This window comes from Hetaerina americana, unplaced genomic scaffold (assembly GCF_022747635.1).
Source record: "Hetaerina americana unplaced genomic scaffold, ioHetAmer1.1.p SCAF_5, whole genome shotgun sequence".
Lineage (NCBI taxonomy): Eukaryota > Metazoa > Arthropoda > Insecta > Odonata > Calopterygidae > Hetaerina > Hetaerina americana.
In genome coordinates, this window is record NW_027287095.1 from 13,809,240 (window position 1) to 13,823,529 (window position 14,290).

The 14,290-nt window shown below is 39.5% G+C and overlaps 1 protein-coding gene across 1 annotated transcript in view; it reads right to left on the reverse strand.

Annotated features, from left to right (window-relative positions):
- The window catches only part of Dhc93AB (Dynein heavy chain at 93AB), a 169,222-nt gene that overhangs the window by 65,663 nt on the left and 89,269 nt on the right, over positions 1-14,290 (reverse strand). Inside the window, exons 34-43 of the mRNA XM_071591717.1 lie at positions 13,669-13,895; positions 12,247-12,285; positions 11,829-11,919; positions 10,574-10,807; positions 8,148-8,326; positions 7,726-7,861; positions 7,393-7,527; positions 6,776-6,895; positions 6,524-6,666; positions 3,746-3,947 (exon numbers count right to left, since the gene is read on the reverse strand). Coding sequence (XP_071447818.1) covers positions 3,746-3,947; positions 6,524-6,666; positions 6,776-6,895; positions 7,393-7,527; positions 7,726-7,861; positions 8,148-8,326; positions 10,574-10,807; positions 11,829-11,919; positions 12,247-12,285; positions 13,669-13,895 — 1,506 coding nt within the window. The remainder of the gene's footprint in view (positions 1-3,745; positions 3,948-6,523; positions 6,667-6,775; positions 6,896-7,392; positions 7,528-7,725; positions 7,862-8,147; positions 8,327-10,573; positions 10,808-11,828; positions 11,920-12,246; positions 12,286-13,668; positions 13,896-14,290) is intronic.

The following is a 14,290-nucleotide window of genomic DNA, read 5'->3' on the forward strand; positions in this document are numbered from 1 at the left end:
GGAACAAAAAAGTAAAACCTTAAAGAAGCTCTTTGCAAAATAAACATTGGACACAGTCTACATAATTAGTAAATTCATTCACATATTGAGGTACTCCACCAAATCAATACGAATATAGCTTCACGATTAAGTTTTCTGCAAAATCTACACCCATTTCAATGGGGCTGGCTTATTACAATTAGTTCTTACACTTGTATAGTGAATACTTTACTTGCACTCTAATTCTGCTCACAACTGGTGTGGTGGCCATGATTGGCACCATTTGGAGGATAATTTTTAATCTAATGTTTACTCTCAAAGACATAACATAAATCAATATGCTGAAATAATGGCCTGCGTGAGTGCATGACTAGTGACTGGGAAGTGATTTAAAAAGTCCTTTGTTGCAACTGAAAGATAATCAGCAGAATGTTTGATGAGATTCAGAGAATATCAGAGAAAAATTCTTCATAGTACGTAGAGACTTGAGCAAGCTCCTAACTAACCATTCCACAAGAAGCTAGTGGGACTTAATTTATGACTGAGATTTTAAAAAGGAGCAGTATTGGACCTTAAGACAGACACCAAAAACTTTTACATAATACAAAGCCTTAAACGGCATGTGAAATGCACACATTAGGATAACAAGTCATTCGGGTCAACAGCTCAGTGTGCTGCCTCCTGGACTACCATACCTCTATCACAAGAAGTATTCTTAGAATTTTATTGATTGCTTTATTATTGCTTTTTTTTTGATTGATTTTCATCACCAAGTGTCTGTTTTCTATCGAGAGAAGCAACATTTTTCCCTCATAAGTATTCACCATTATTAATCACCCTGGAGCAATTTATTTAGTTTTTCAGTACCTAGCCTAATTTTCAATCTAGTTCTGGCTCATACACATTGTGGCAAGTACCTTATCCCCTGTGGAACTAGCTAGGTTTGTGAACCAATTTCTGCCTCCCCCTCCCCCCCAAGCTCTGGTACATGCTACACCACATTAGCATCAGTAACCTGTTTAGACAATCACTTCACGTGCTCCTGCAAATTTTGTTTGGAGGAAGTCAGGCCATTTCCTACCCTAAAGCATGCTCCCTAGGAGATTCCTGAGTGGCAGAGTAAAAGAGATACTGTCTCAAACTCGCAAGCAAGGAAATCCTTTTCCAGTAGTCTCACACTCATGATCTACTCATATAGCACTACAAATGAACACAAAGCATCATGCTGGAGGCTTCCTTCTCATATCCTCAAGACGAGCTTCCTAAGTCCATGATGGAAGGAGAAGGTCTGGGAGGCCATTGTCTCTTGCTCTTGCTCCACCATGACTCCCTCGGGACTATGAGAACACACAAATTCAAGAGACGTGCAGGGTCACCCAAACACATTCACCCGTATACTCTCCAGAAAGAAAAAGTAGGGAGGAAATGAACACTTGGAAGGCACAGCTCTCTCCTATGCAGCAAGAGAAGAGGAATTGAGATGGGCAAGACACCAGTTGAAGGACTGATACAATGCAAGGATTGAGATGCTGGCTGCTGATGCAAAATGGGAGAGTTTGATGGAGGAAGATTAAGCACCTCACTCTCTATACTTGTCCACCGTGCTACATGGCATATCCATGCCAAAGCCCATAACCGCCATACCAATGATAATGCAAGACAGTCACGAACTTGAGCTGCATGCCAAAGAACACTTTGCCGTATACTTGCTGAGGGAGAGAGTAGTAGTAACCTTTCAAGCAACCCTCTCCATTTGACTCATGACAATTAAAATGTGAGACAAGGGTGGTGTGTAAGATGAAATTAACACCAGCTGACTTCAGGAAAATATCTCTAGGGTTGGATGGACTTCTGGCTGAATATTACACAATCTTTTGGAAGATACTGGAAAGACCATTCTACAACATGGCTGAGAAGAGTTTTGAATATGGCATGTTACTGAACAATAAGCACTACAGTACTTGCTAATAAACACAGGGGGAGATGGGAACAAATTGAAAAATTGGCAGCCCATAACCCTGATACCAACAGATTAAAAAATAAAGGTTATCCATTACACTGTAATAGTGAATCATAGAGATTTTGAGCACAGAGCAATGCTCCTCCACCCTGACCGGTTGCACCTACAATGACATCCCCACAATAAGAGAAATAATTATGACAGCTGCATGCACGGCTGAATCCCTTGCTGTAGTCAATCTAGATCGACAAACAGCCTTTGATAGGGCCCGACAAGGACATCTGGTGCATATCCTTGAGGCCATGAATTTGGGAGACTTAATGCAGTATGGAGGAAGGCAAGATTCCCCATTCTCCTAAGGTGATATTAAAACAATTCTGAGGAGGGAGCAGTTAATTCCTCAGGCTTGAGAAAGGGCACAACACGGTTAGCAAGGGACAAGGATGTGGTATGAGGCTCTTTGGTGGCTCCCTCCTAACCACCACCATACCCATATGTGTAGATTGTTGAAAATATTGATTTCATTAAAAAATAAAATGAGGGTATGATGGTAGAATAAACCTGAGCTACCATATAACATAACATACAGGGTCGCACCCAAAAGTGGCGGAGGGGGGTCTGCCTATCAGGGTAAGGTGGAGGGGGCTCTTAGCAACAGACCGACACCAACCTCAGTCACCTGCGGGCTGTCGTTGAGTGAAGACACCGTTTTCAGTGAAGCAAGTTTTTTTTCTGCGTCGAAAAACAAAATGAATCTGAATTTAGAGCAACGTTACTCCGTGAAGTTTTGTGCGAAACTCGGGAAGACGGCAACTGAGACCCTCGATATGATCAAGCAGGCTTATGGGGACACTGCCTTAAGCCGTTCCACAGTATTTGAGTGGCGCAAGTTGTTTAAAGAGGGTAGGGAGCTCGTTGAAGACGACCATCGCTCCGGACGGCCGTCGATGGCAAGAACCGACACGAATGTGGACAGAGTGAGGACACTGCTGAACACAGACCGATGCTTAACCAGTGAAGAAATTGCAGACCAGTTGGGTCTGTCTGCATCCAACGTCCAACGCATTATTTCACAGGATTTGGCCATGTGCAAGGTGTGCGCCAAGATGGTGCCGAAAATTCTGAGTGGCGAGCTCATCGTCAGACAGCTCCTGGCCAGGAGCACCAGTGTCCCCATAAGCCTGCTTGATCATATCGAGGGTCTCAGTTGCCGTCTTCCCGAGTTTCGCACAAAACTTCACGGAATAACGTTGCTCTAAATTCAGATTCATTTTGTTTTTCGACGCGGACAAAAAACTTGCTTCACTAAAAACGGTGTCCTCACTCAACGACAGCCCGCAGGCGACTGAGGTTGGTGTTGGTCTGTTACTAAGAGCCCCCTACACCTTACCCTGCCAGGCAGACCCCCCTCCACCGCTCCGTTCTTGCCAGAGAAAATCAGTCCTACCACATTTGGGTGCGACCCTGTAAGATGATATAATAAAATTAACAATGCACACACGCACACAAACATGCATATACTTGTACATACACATCCAAAATTGTCTGAATGGGGGAGGCACCAGGAAGTAAAATTACCAAGGTTCATTACATTATTAAAACCACTTATTCATGATTTCATTAATGTCAGCACAACTGAATAATACTCAAATATTGTTAATATTTCAAACAGTGACAGAGAAATTATGTCATATTAGATGTGTAGGTTGTATTAAAAGAGTAAATCAACTATATATCAGATTCGGGAACATATCAAGAAGATGATAATGAAGCTGTTGAGCTCATCAAAAGGATGCAATGACCTACCTTCAGGGATCCAGCTACTACCAACACAGATTTGATTGCCCGTAGACCCCAGTCATAATGGTCTTGTTTTGACAGTAACTCCTTACACAGGGTGTAAAGAGTGATGAACTTTCGAGCCAATATACGAGCTTCCTGAAATCCTTCTGCCACCAACATAATCTCACAAATCAGCTCAAAATCAGGGACAACCATTGCACAAGGTCTGGGTAAAGAGACAACAGTGATTCAATAATTAATTTAAATAATTTAGCCATTATTATAAAAATGTACACTATTTACAGGGTTTTTGTTCTGATTGTGATTTACCCATCGATATTTATAACTTTCATGATTCACACAGGTATAAGAGGGGCCAAGAAGGCAAGGGAATATAAATAAAAGCTGAGGGAATAAGATATGAAACAGGTGAGTACAGCACGTCATATTCAGGGAGTGTTGATGTACCATTTACTCTCAATGCCAGAGAAAAGAGTTCTGAGAGAAATTGTGACATACAGACCATTAAAGACTTCAGAAATGACTAGGCAGATTTACTATTCGAATTTTCCAAATCAGAGTCAAAATCGTGTAAAAATCTACCCTAAGGTAATTAAGTAGACTACTGCTAGTAATAACAGTCATGGTCATTATCCAAGGTTCATATACAAGCCATGATACATGTTGAATTAAGAGTGATCATAGATTTTAAATTTACATAATTCAATGTACAAATATTTTAAATTTATGTAATTATTAGATAAATGTGCAGTTTATATGTGGTACACATTTAATTTATTTGATTCCAGTATTCCATTTGTGGCAGCCATTGCAATTTGAAATGTTCATACTGCCTACAGCAACCATGGAGGTAACATGTGATAAGTAATTCACTACAATGAAATTTTGCTTTCGTCGGAACAAATCATGAGACAGGGCCAATGTAATAATGCAGGAGGTTTATAGAGAGAGATTATTTCCTTAGAGCCCAGCAAGAAGATGGTTTAAAATGTTTAAAGAGGGGAAACAATCAATTTCCAAGAAGGTGGATCTGATCACTGCTCCCATTGAAGTAAAAATGAATACTGATTGCTGTTGGCATTGTGAGAGAAGATTTCAGAATAATCTTATGGGCACTATAACATAAATATTGAACATTTTACTGAGTACCATCTACATGTTGGTAACAGAAACATTCCACACAAAACATGTTTATCCTCAGTGTGTTCATGAAACTAACCACACACTGGAAATTAACTCACAAAAATCAATGTTAAATATAACCTCAGCTCCCCTATAGACCAGATCTAACCCAATGAGATTGTTTTCCTGTTCCACAACATAAAGAAACACCACCTTAGAAAGAATTTTTCATCATCAGAAGCAAATGTAGAAGAACTGAACATGCACAAGGAATGGCATTAGGTGCCACTTGGTGGAAGCAATCTACGTCAATTCTGCAGTATTAAAATCACTTGGTAAACTTCTGCACATAATGTCTTCAATCAATGATTGAATCAATGAATGGTTTGAACCGATGGCCATTCTCAAGGCATTGGGTAAATGGGCTAGGGAGGGGGATGTTTAATGGTGTATGGCAATGTGTAAGGACTATGTATTGGTGAAAGTCATTAATATACAAACTGAAAACAAATTGAAATGGAGTGACAAACATCGCATGACTCCATAGCCATTCCATTCATCTTGAAGGAAAAACAGTTAATGGCACTGGAGGTCAATGAATATTCAGGAGCAAAAAGAGATGGACACCTGGAAATTGCAAAGTAAAATATTCACCAGGCTTTCTGTGGCATCTGGATTATCACAGTTGCTTTGTACCTTATTCATGGCAAGCTTACTTTGGGTGACAGCACAAGAATGAACCATGAGCCAAAGATGCCAGGGAAAAGAATTTGCTTCAGTCCAGAGAGAATGGTTAGCATAATCAAAGAATGAGGTAAATGCGCATCAGAACGAAAGTAGGAACCAGAACCACATACATAGACATTGTTGACAACAATGAAATATTGCAGAGGAATCTAAATATAAAATTTAAAGGTTTCATGCATTGCTCATTTATTTACAAGCTATATTTCAATATACATATTTTTTTGGGTCGGGGAGTGTTCAGGTCCCTTTTCTTCTGTTTATCTACATTCCTAAGAATGATAGTTGATCACTAACCTTACACCTTGAATATGGCACCCCACACCTAATCTAGTGTTGGTTGAATAAATCAATTGCGGCTGTTTACCAAGTAATGTTAATTCTTCAGAATAAACTTAATATGTTTCAATATGACGTAGCTGCCACTGATACAATGCTATGGTAAAATTAAAACTTGTACCACATTTATATTACACATTAAGATAATAGCTTCATGTAAAATTAAATTTTTGCACAGTTAATTATGAGAATTTAAAGAAATTATTGTCACTCATTATTGAACATCCACATTTCCTGTCTAAACAGAAGTGACACATATCCTTTGCAGGAAAAGTTAACCCCACAGTATGTTTTTTCTGCCATTTCATTTTCCTGAAACCATCCCATATGTTAGTGCGGAAAATTTCACTTGGGGGTGGTATAAGAATCAGCGCACACAGAGAGATCATTAGCTTGCTACTTTGGCAAATTCTGAAGTCTTAATTGGAACTTCCTCAACCACATCACTACCTGTTATAGCAATCCCATGCATCAATAACATCCAATAAAATATTTTTAAAATTATGCAATGTCTACATTTAAAGTTGCCATAAAATAAATGATCTGAGGGAAATGGGTTTTAATGGGCATTCCCACCTGAAAAGAGCCTTCAAATTCTCTGGCAATTCTGTCCTCCCAGCATAACCTGGGTTCATTGTTATAAAAATTCCAACGGTGGTTATGAGGCCTATTTGTTCTCCCATGAAGTTAAACATCTTCTTCTTATCTCTGATGGCATCCTGCATTCATAAAATGGGTGGATGCACATGGTGACATTTTCTCAGTGAATAAGGATAATTATGAGCAGACTTTGAAATTTTAAAGATAAAGAATCACAAAGAATATTACCTGCACAGATTTCACTTGCACAGCTACAACAGACAATACCTCCACAGATATTCTGTTGAACTCATCAAAGCAACCCCAAGCACCAGTCTGTGCAAGGCCTTTATAGATATTTCCACATGACTAAATAGTTGGAACAACAAAAGGAATAAACACAGTTCACAAGAAGGAATTGAATACCAAGAGAATAACACAGGAAGCAGTTCATTCAAAAAGAAGCCAAGCACCAACTCTAAGGAAATATGTTAGACATGTCAATCATATCTGTGAAACAGCGCAAAAACCTGACTTTCACAGAAGTTCCCTTTTCCAAAATGTATTGTGCTTCAAAAAATAAAAGTTTTATGGGCAAAACTGCCCTCACCAATATAAAATTAGATAAAAACACTCTGATGATAATTACAACATGAAACAACTGTCTGCATTATATTATGTATTTCATTCCACAATTAGACTATAAATGAATGCTGAGATTACTTGCTCAAAGAAAGAAATATACCCCAAACTTTTTTATTCCTCAAGAAACAAGCCCATGGTCACATGGGAGTTAACACAGCTCTAGCCTGACACTAAATGTGCAATTTAGTACTTCTATGCAGGAGAATATTAACTGCAAATACCTTGTAATCCATTTGCTCAGAGCAGTTGAATACATAAACTGTAATGCCAAGGGCACGACCTAGATCTTTGGTGGTCTCTGTCTTCCCAGTTCCAGCCGGACCTGCTGGCCCTCCACCCATTACCAGGTGTAGACTCTGGTGCCAAGTATAACAAAATAATAGAGTTAGCAGCCATGAAATTGAACCTGCACCCTATTACTATCTAAATATATTCATTGAGCACTCCGATATGACATGAAGATTGAATAACAGTTCCCTCCGTCTTCATGCATATTTTGCATGGGTTGGACACACATTTTGCTTGATTACACACATTCAGACTTGGCTCCTCACCTGTGTCAAGGTGATATAACACCTGTCAGTCAGTGGGGTAATGACCAGTCGCGGAGTGTTCCCAAGGTACTCATGGGAGTAGCGGAATTCAGCATCACAGATGTTTGCAAAGCAGTCACTTTCCTTCTCGTCCCACCTGCATACACACACCGTACATTAATTTGAGCAAAAAACTTGACTGAAATGAAGCAATATTTCAGTCAATCAAGTGCAGTCAATTATCAATGCCACACCAGGAAAGGAGGCAAAGTGAGAATGACCTGGCAAATTGCACTGACACACAATTGCACATGGGGTTAAAGGCAATGTTAAAGTACTGAAATTTGCCAATGATAATTCTCCCAACCCTATTAAATTCTCAAAAATAAATGAAAATCCTTAAATGGAAAAGAAAAAAAGTCATGTCATTGTGGCCAACTCACCTGTGTCGCAGCTGTGACACCCACTGAAAAGCCAACGCACTCTCGATCTTACTCTGGATCAGTTTGGCAACAACATCCCTCGAGTGCACATCAATGGTACAGATCGTCATGATTTTCTGTCGATCCTGTTTTGTCAGTTCCCCCAGCAACAGGGAGATGAGGGTGCTCAACTGTGAAATCTTAGAAGACAGAATAATGATATTCCAAGTTTTGATGAGTCATCAAGTCAGCTTTAACAGGGAATCAGATTCTGTTTCCACAAAAATATTATTAGAGAAAAGTTATTCATCAAATTCCATTTCTGGTGAAATTATTAGTGCCAATAGCTAATCAAAATCTCCCATTTAGCCAAACAATGATGGAAAAAGGCTGCACTCACCTCATATGAAACTCTTTTTGTCAGAACTACATACATTCAGGCTTGGAGACCTTTTTTAAAGTTGCCAGTGGCTTCCAAGAAAATTTTGTGCAACAGACAGATGCAAAAAGCTAGTTTTAACTGTCTGAGTTCAGAGAAATAACCAGAATTTGAACCCAGAACCCTGGCTTTCATTCTTATCTCCAGTTCTTCCAATGCATCTTGAATCATGGCCTCCACATATATGTTGAACTGCACAGGTTATAATGGAGAACGCTGCCTTCTCTTCCTAACACAGCCCATCCGGACTTGCATCCATCCCCCATTCGGATCTGAGCAGTCTGAGATGTGCACAGGGTAGGGATTAGCCTCCTGTCCCTCCTCTCTACTCCTATTTTCTGCAATACATTTATTGCCTTTTTCCAATTCACTCTATTGGACACCGTTTTTAAATTTACAAAACAGGCAAATACGTCATGATTGTATACCATGTTCCTCTCTATTAGTGACCTCATTACTATTTGCTATGGCATCACAGGTACCTCTCCTCTTCCTGAACCCAAACTGTTCTCCCTTCAAGATATAATATCCCTTTCTCTCCATCCATTTATTGATAATTGTAAGTACCACTTTTGCTTGATGTTGAATCAAACTGATTGAGTATTCACTAGTCCACTCATATGGCTGCCCTTCCCCTTTTATGGGATGGAAACAAACACTGATCTGATAAAATCTTCCACCCTAATTCCTCCCTCATCAATACAGATGCGGCATCTATACACTTTCAAGATAACTATGAAGCCCTGAGCGCACAGTATCTATACAAATTCATGATAATTGAAAAGTTCTGGATGCACGTTATACATAAGGTGGGTATTATCGATGGGAAAATACGGTACTACTTATTGTAGATTGTCATTAACTTATAACACATTTTATAATGTGAACGTACAACTTTATGACTATCTGCCTACTCAGTTGGAATCGGACTGTATCCTGAGTTTCAAGAATAAGGTACATACCTGATTACTTGCTCACACACTTTACTCATTTGATGAATTCTTTTGTGACAATCTTCATCACCTTTAAGAACTTATGCTTATATATTATGTAATATGTATACTGATGAAATTTAATAGGGTTGTACCATTTTTCAAAATGAATGAAGTTTTATTATTATTATCCATGTGGTGCTGATCCAATGTCTGACATATGCTGCACTTTCTGAAAGGAGATCTGTACAACCTGCTTCTTCTAAAAACTCAGACATGATCACAAGGTCATATGCAATTGCCAAATAATCTATCTGCAATGCTTGTTCTTACAGCTCACATAAATCCTGCCTCTTTCTAGTACCTTTACTGGATCACCTTATCAAAAACATGGTTGAAGGGAAGGGGGATGGTCTAGCTCCATGTCTGACTACCATTTTCATCTCAAAAGATTTAGATTTTGTTCCTCTGAACTTAACCTTGGATGCCCTGCTGGTCAAAGTCTGTTTGTTCAGCTTTCTCCCTTTCCTATCTAAACCTTTCTCTTCCAGAATTTGGTTCAGGGTTCTCTATCTACCGAATCTTAGGCCTTCTTCAGCCCCATGAACTCAAATTTAGTTTTTAACTGCAGTTTAGTTTTCCATAGCTTTAAGTTGTGAATGATATCAATAGTAGAGGAAAAGGTTAATCATTAGTGACATATGATGATACCGCAGGGAAATGATAAAAATGCAATGAATATACTGACTCACTAACAAAAAAGTTCTTCAAAGAGTGGGCAAAAAGAATACTCTCTACAGGAAAATATAAACAAAAAGAAGACGAGAACTGGCAAATCCCAGGGCAATTCATCGAAGAAGATAATGGAGGGAATAAAAGAAAGTGAGCACTAGGGGACTAATAGCTAATGTCAAGGATATTTTACGATAAGTAACTTATGGAAGACATCATTGCAAAGAACTATTAAGAAATGAATTGTAATTGACTGGTAAGCAAAATGAGGTTGGGTGGCTACAAAATCCATCCTTGGAATAATAATCTTCTAAATATAGAAAGAAGGAGGTTAAATAGGTCACCTGCTTCTTCTGGTAGTCCTTGATGGCATTCTCATATCCTTCCTCAAGGCGCGAGAAGGCAATGTTCACTTCACTCGTCCAGAAGATCTGCGTCCCACACAGTGACACCTGTGCAGGATAATCAAACAGCCACTGCTCCCGTGGCTTCTCCTCATATGACATGCAGCCCTCTGCAAAGTAGTATCTGATGGTGGAGCGCATTGTGTCCTGCAGGTTGTTTAACCAGACCTCCACCTATTGGGAGTGAATGGAAATCCCTTTTCTTAGTTTCACTGTTGCGTTAACTTCTGAGTGTTTTCTCCATCCACTAAGAGTGTGTTTATTACCAATTGATTATTTCACACAGAGCATTTAATGGAAATCAGCAAAAATTGGGCACAAAAAGTTCTAGAAAAGGAACAAATTATAAATTGATTTTATAAAATCATGGATTCATGATATTTGAATTGCATTATAATAAAAAATTGTCTCAAGAACTTTTTGGATCTTTTTCCTTTCCTCAAGAATTGCTGCTAACTTTCTCTGATATATGCTCACCTTTAAAGCATGGAGAGACTTACACAAATTGTGGATTTTGCCTCTAAAATGATTTGAATCGCTAACCTTTGAGTCAGGATTAGAAAGCTAGGATTGCAGTCAAACACTCTTTGGGTTAATTCCAAAGAAACTGCAGGAGATGCCGCAATAGTGACTTTTAACGGAGTCATCTGCTAATATTCATTTCAATGCAACGATTTCAGAGTGTAAAGTTTAAGCAGACGCCTCAATAGCTTAAGTCTAAAGCGCTTGACCAGACATTGAGGGATCCGGGTTCAAATCCAGGTCAAGGCGAATGATTTTTTCACTGAAATTGTTGCATTGAAATGCATATTAGAGGATGATTCTGTTAAAAGTCACTGTTGCAGCATATCCCGCAGTTTCTTTCGAATTTGTCAAAGATATAAACAGCCTAATTGTTTAAAAGTTGGCTTCAACCTTGTGGACTGTGGCGCGCTGCGCACGACTACGAATACCTGTGACATTGTATGTATGGTATTTCGTCACAACATATTGTTCCTTTAAAAGCCCCAAAATTTCAGAGTTTAAGAGGACGCCACAATAGCTTAACTGCCTAAAGCACTCAACTGGACATTGAGGGATCCAGGTTCTAATCCAGGACAAGGCAAATGATTTTTAAACTCCGAAATTGTTGCATTCTTTGGATTGAAAATCAAAACCATGAATGAGCAACCATTGCAAACACTCTTTTACTTACAGGCCCACCACAGTTGCAGGTGTTGTCAAACTCGACGAACTCGCCATCCTTGGCCAGCATGCCCACGGCCACTTTTATCTCATGGGCAAATCTCAGCTTGCCTGGGTCATCTCCATCACCTGGCCCCTCCTCTTGCACCTCCACAACCACCATATCCACCTTGGCCTCCTCCTCCCCTTTGACCTCTGGTGCTGCCGGCTCCGCCACAACCGTCACCTCCTCCTCCTCCTCCCCCTCTGCTGTTTCCTCCTCTTCCTCTCCTTCATCCTCCTCCGAATCATCACTCTCCTCTTCCTCTGATCCCGCTTCCCCCCCCACCACCTCTCCCTTTGCCTTGGCACCCGCTGCTGCTCCACTCTCAATGGCCAGGGCCCTTGACTCCTTCCTCGGGGGCATCTCCTCACCCTTCTCTATGAACCTCAGCTTTGCCATTGAATCAAACAGCTTGGTCAAGTGGCTGCAATGACGTGCCCAACAGAAGAAGACATCACTCTGGCAGCAGTCTTGGCATTTACCCAGAGGGTGGTCATAAGCACTATTTGAGGGGCACCTGAAGCCACTCGAGCAGACATTATATCCATTTGAATCAGTATACATTTATCTCACTATTTAGGATTTATGAATTTTTGGAAAGTAACTAATATTTTTATAATAAAGTTGTAACAGCCTAGGAGGAACACAAATGCAAAGGGACAACTTTAAGTCAGATTAAAATATATATCTTAAGGCAAATAAAACAGTGATTTTGGATAATGTGCAAAAATACCCCTTCAAAAACCAATAAATCAGCGATCCTGCGATCCATCCTGCATACAGCAATCAAGGGCAAATATATCCTTGCATTGGGGGGTGTTTACCCTTTAGTCTTACCAGATGCTGCCTATGGTGACAACATTTAGAAAATATGTGCAATGTCAGGGATAGTTTTGAATTAGGAAGGCACTAGAGGTAGGGGTCCAAGAATTATGGATTGCCAAAGACTAATTGAACCTTTGGAAAATAAATGCAGAATCTTCCATTAGTATGTGCAGGTTCTTTAACTATCTCAGACTTCCTTAGATGTCTCGTGAAACTATCTCCTGACCTCTCTTCTCTTGTGGCTCTTAGGCCAAAGAGCACGGCATGAGGTTTTTTGAGGAATGTGCATTATATGTAGTTCCTGTTCAAGGTCATCAAAACTAGTTGTTGCTAACCAGTGCCACCAATCTCTTCAGTATACTCCTAGAAACATGTCAAGTCTCTAGAATGAATGGGTGCAACAGTAGCAATTTTTCTTACTCTAGTTCTGCCAGAGAAATAAATGAGGACCATTAAAAGTTAGTAAACTAAGCTCTTCTATGCTCATTAATAAGCGCATACAGAATGTGCTTTAAACTCAGGGTTCATGAGTTTTGAGGGATAAACTTTGTAAATAATTAACATGCATATAGCTGAGGATTTTCAGTTTGGAGAATTGATTCCAAAAGGAGCAATGACAAGTTAATGAATGAGCACCGCTTAGGCTCCTTAAAAAATTCCTTCAAGATTACTTTAAAGTCACAAAAGTGTACATGTAAAAAAATTTATATTGGTCCAATGAGCAACATCAAATAATTTGAATGAATCTGTCTTGTTAACCTCATTAATTAGGTTCTGATATATAACAGCCACCTTATCTTATGTTTTTATGGGATTATTTATTCTTACCAAAATATGCAATTAAGAGTGTGATTTATCTTCAAGATCCCTACACTAGAGTATTTTATGGTTCAAAATATAGGTAACCCACCTTGTTACCTCAACTGATTCCAGTAACTCTAGCAATCATCTTCATCATAACAGTTTGAGAAAGAATTCTTACCGTGTGACCAACTCAGGCTGGTTCCCATTGGAGAGGATATCCAACAGATCAGCAGACGATACAAAGTAAAACCTTGGGAAAGCAAGCCGTTTTGTTTCCAGATACTGGGCAAGAGCCTTCTCGCACAGCGTCAAGTGCTTCTGGAGGCCTTCCAGTCTCTCCTTTAACCCTGGTCGGTTTGTACCCACAACTACATTGGGTGTCTTTGACATCTCTTGGGTCAGCAACTGCCTCAGGGATAGAAAACAGTATGGATCTTCAAAACATGCGTTTCTATTCATCATTCAAATTATGGATAAAAGTCGTGCCTCTTCCAATCTCATGATACAAAAGCCAATACAACATAATTCATGGCACTACCATGAGTCATTGGATGTGAGTCGAATGATTTGTAATTGAAGTCATCGTTCAACAGAGGGAAATTGAATAATGGCTAGTGATATTGTGCATATGAAAAGAATCCATGACTGCTCATGGTCAGGAAACATTGTACTTGGGAGAGGAATTGTAAATATAGCTGACTTAGGGACAACATTTGAAACATGCCATTAAATGTATAGTTATTAATTTGATGGTGATTAAAATTTTTATGGTAACATTATTGGAATTATTACTAAGACAT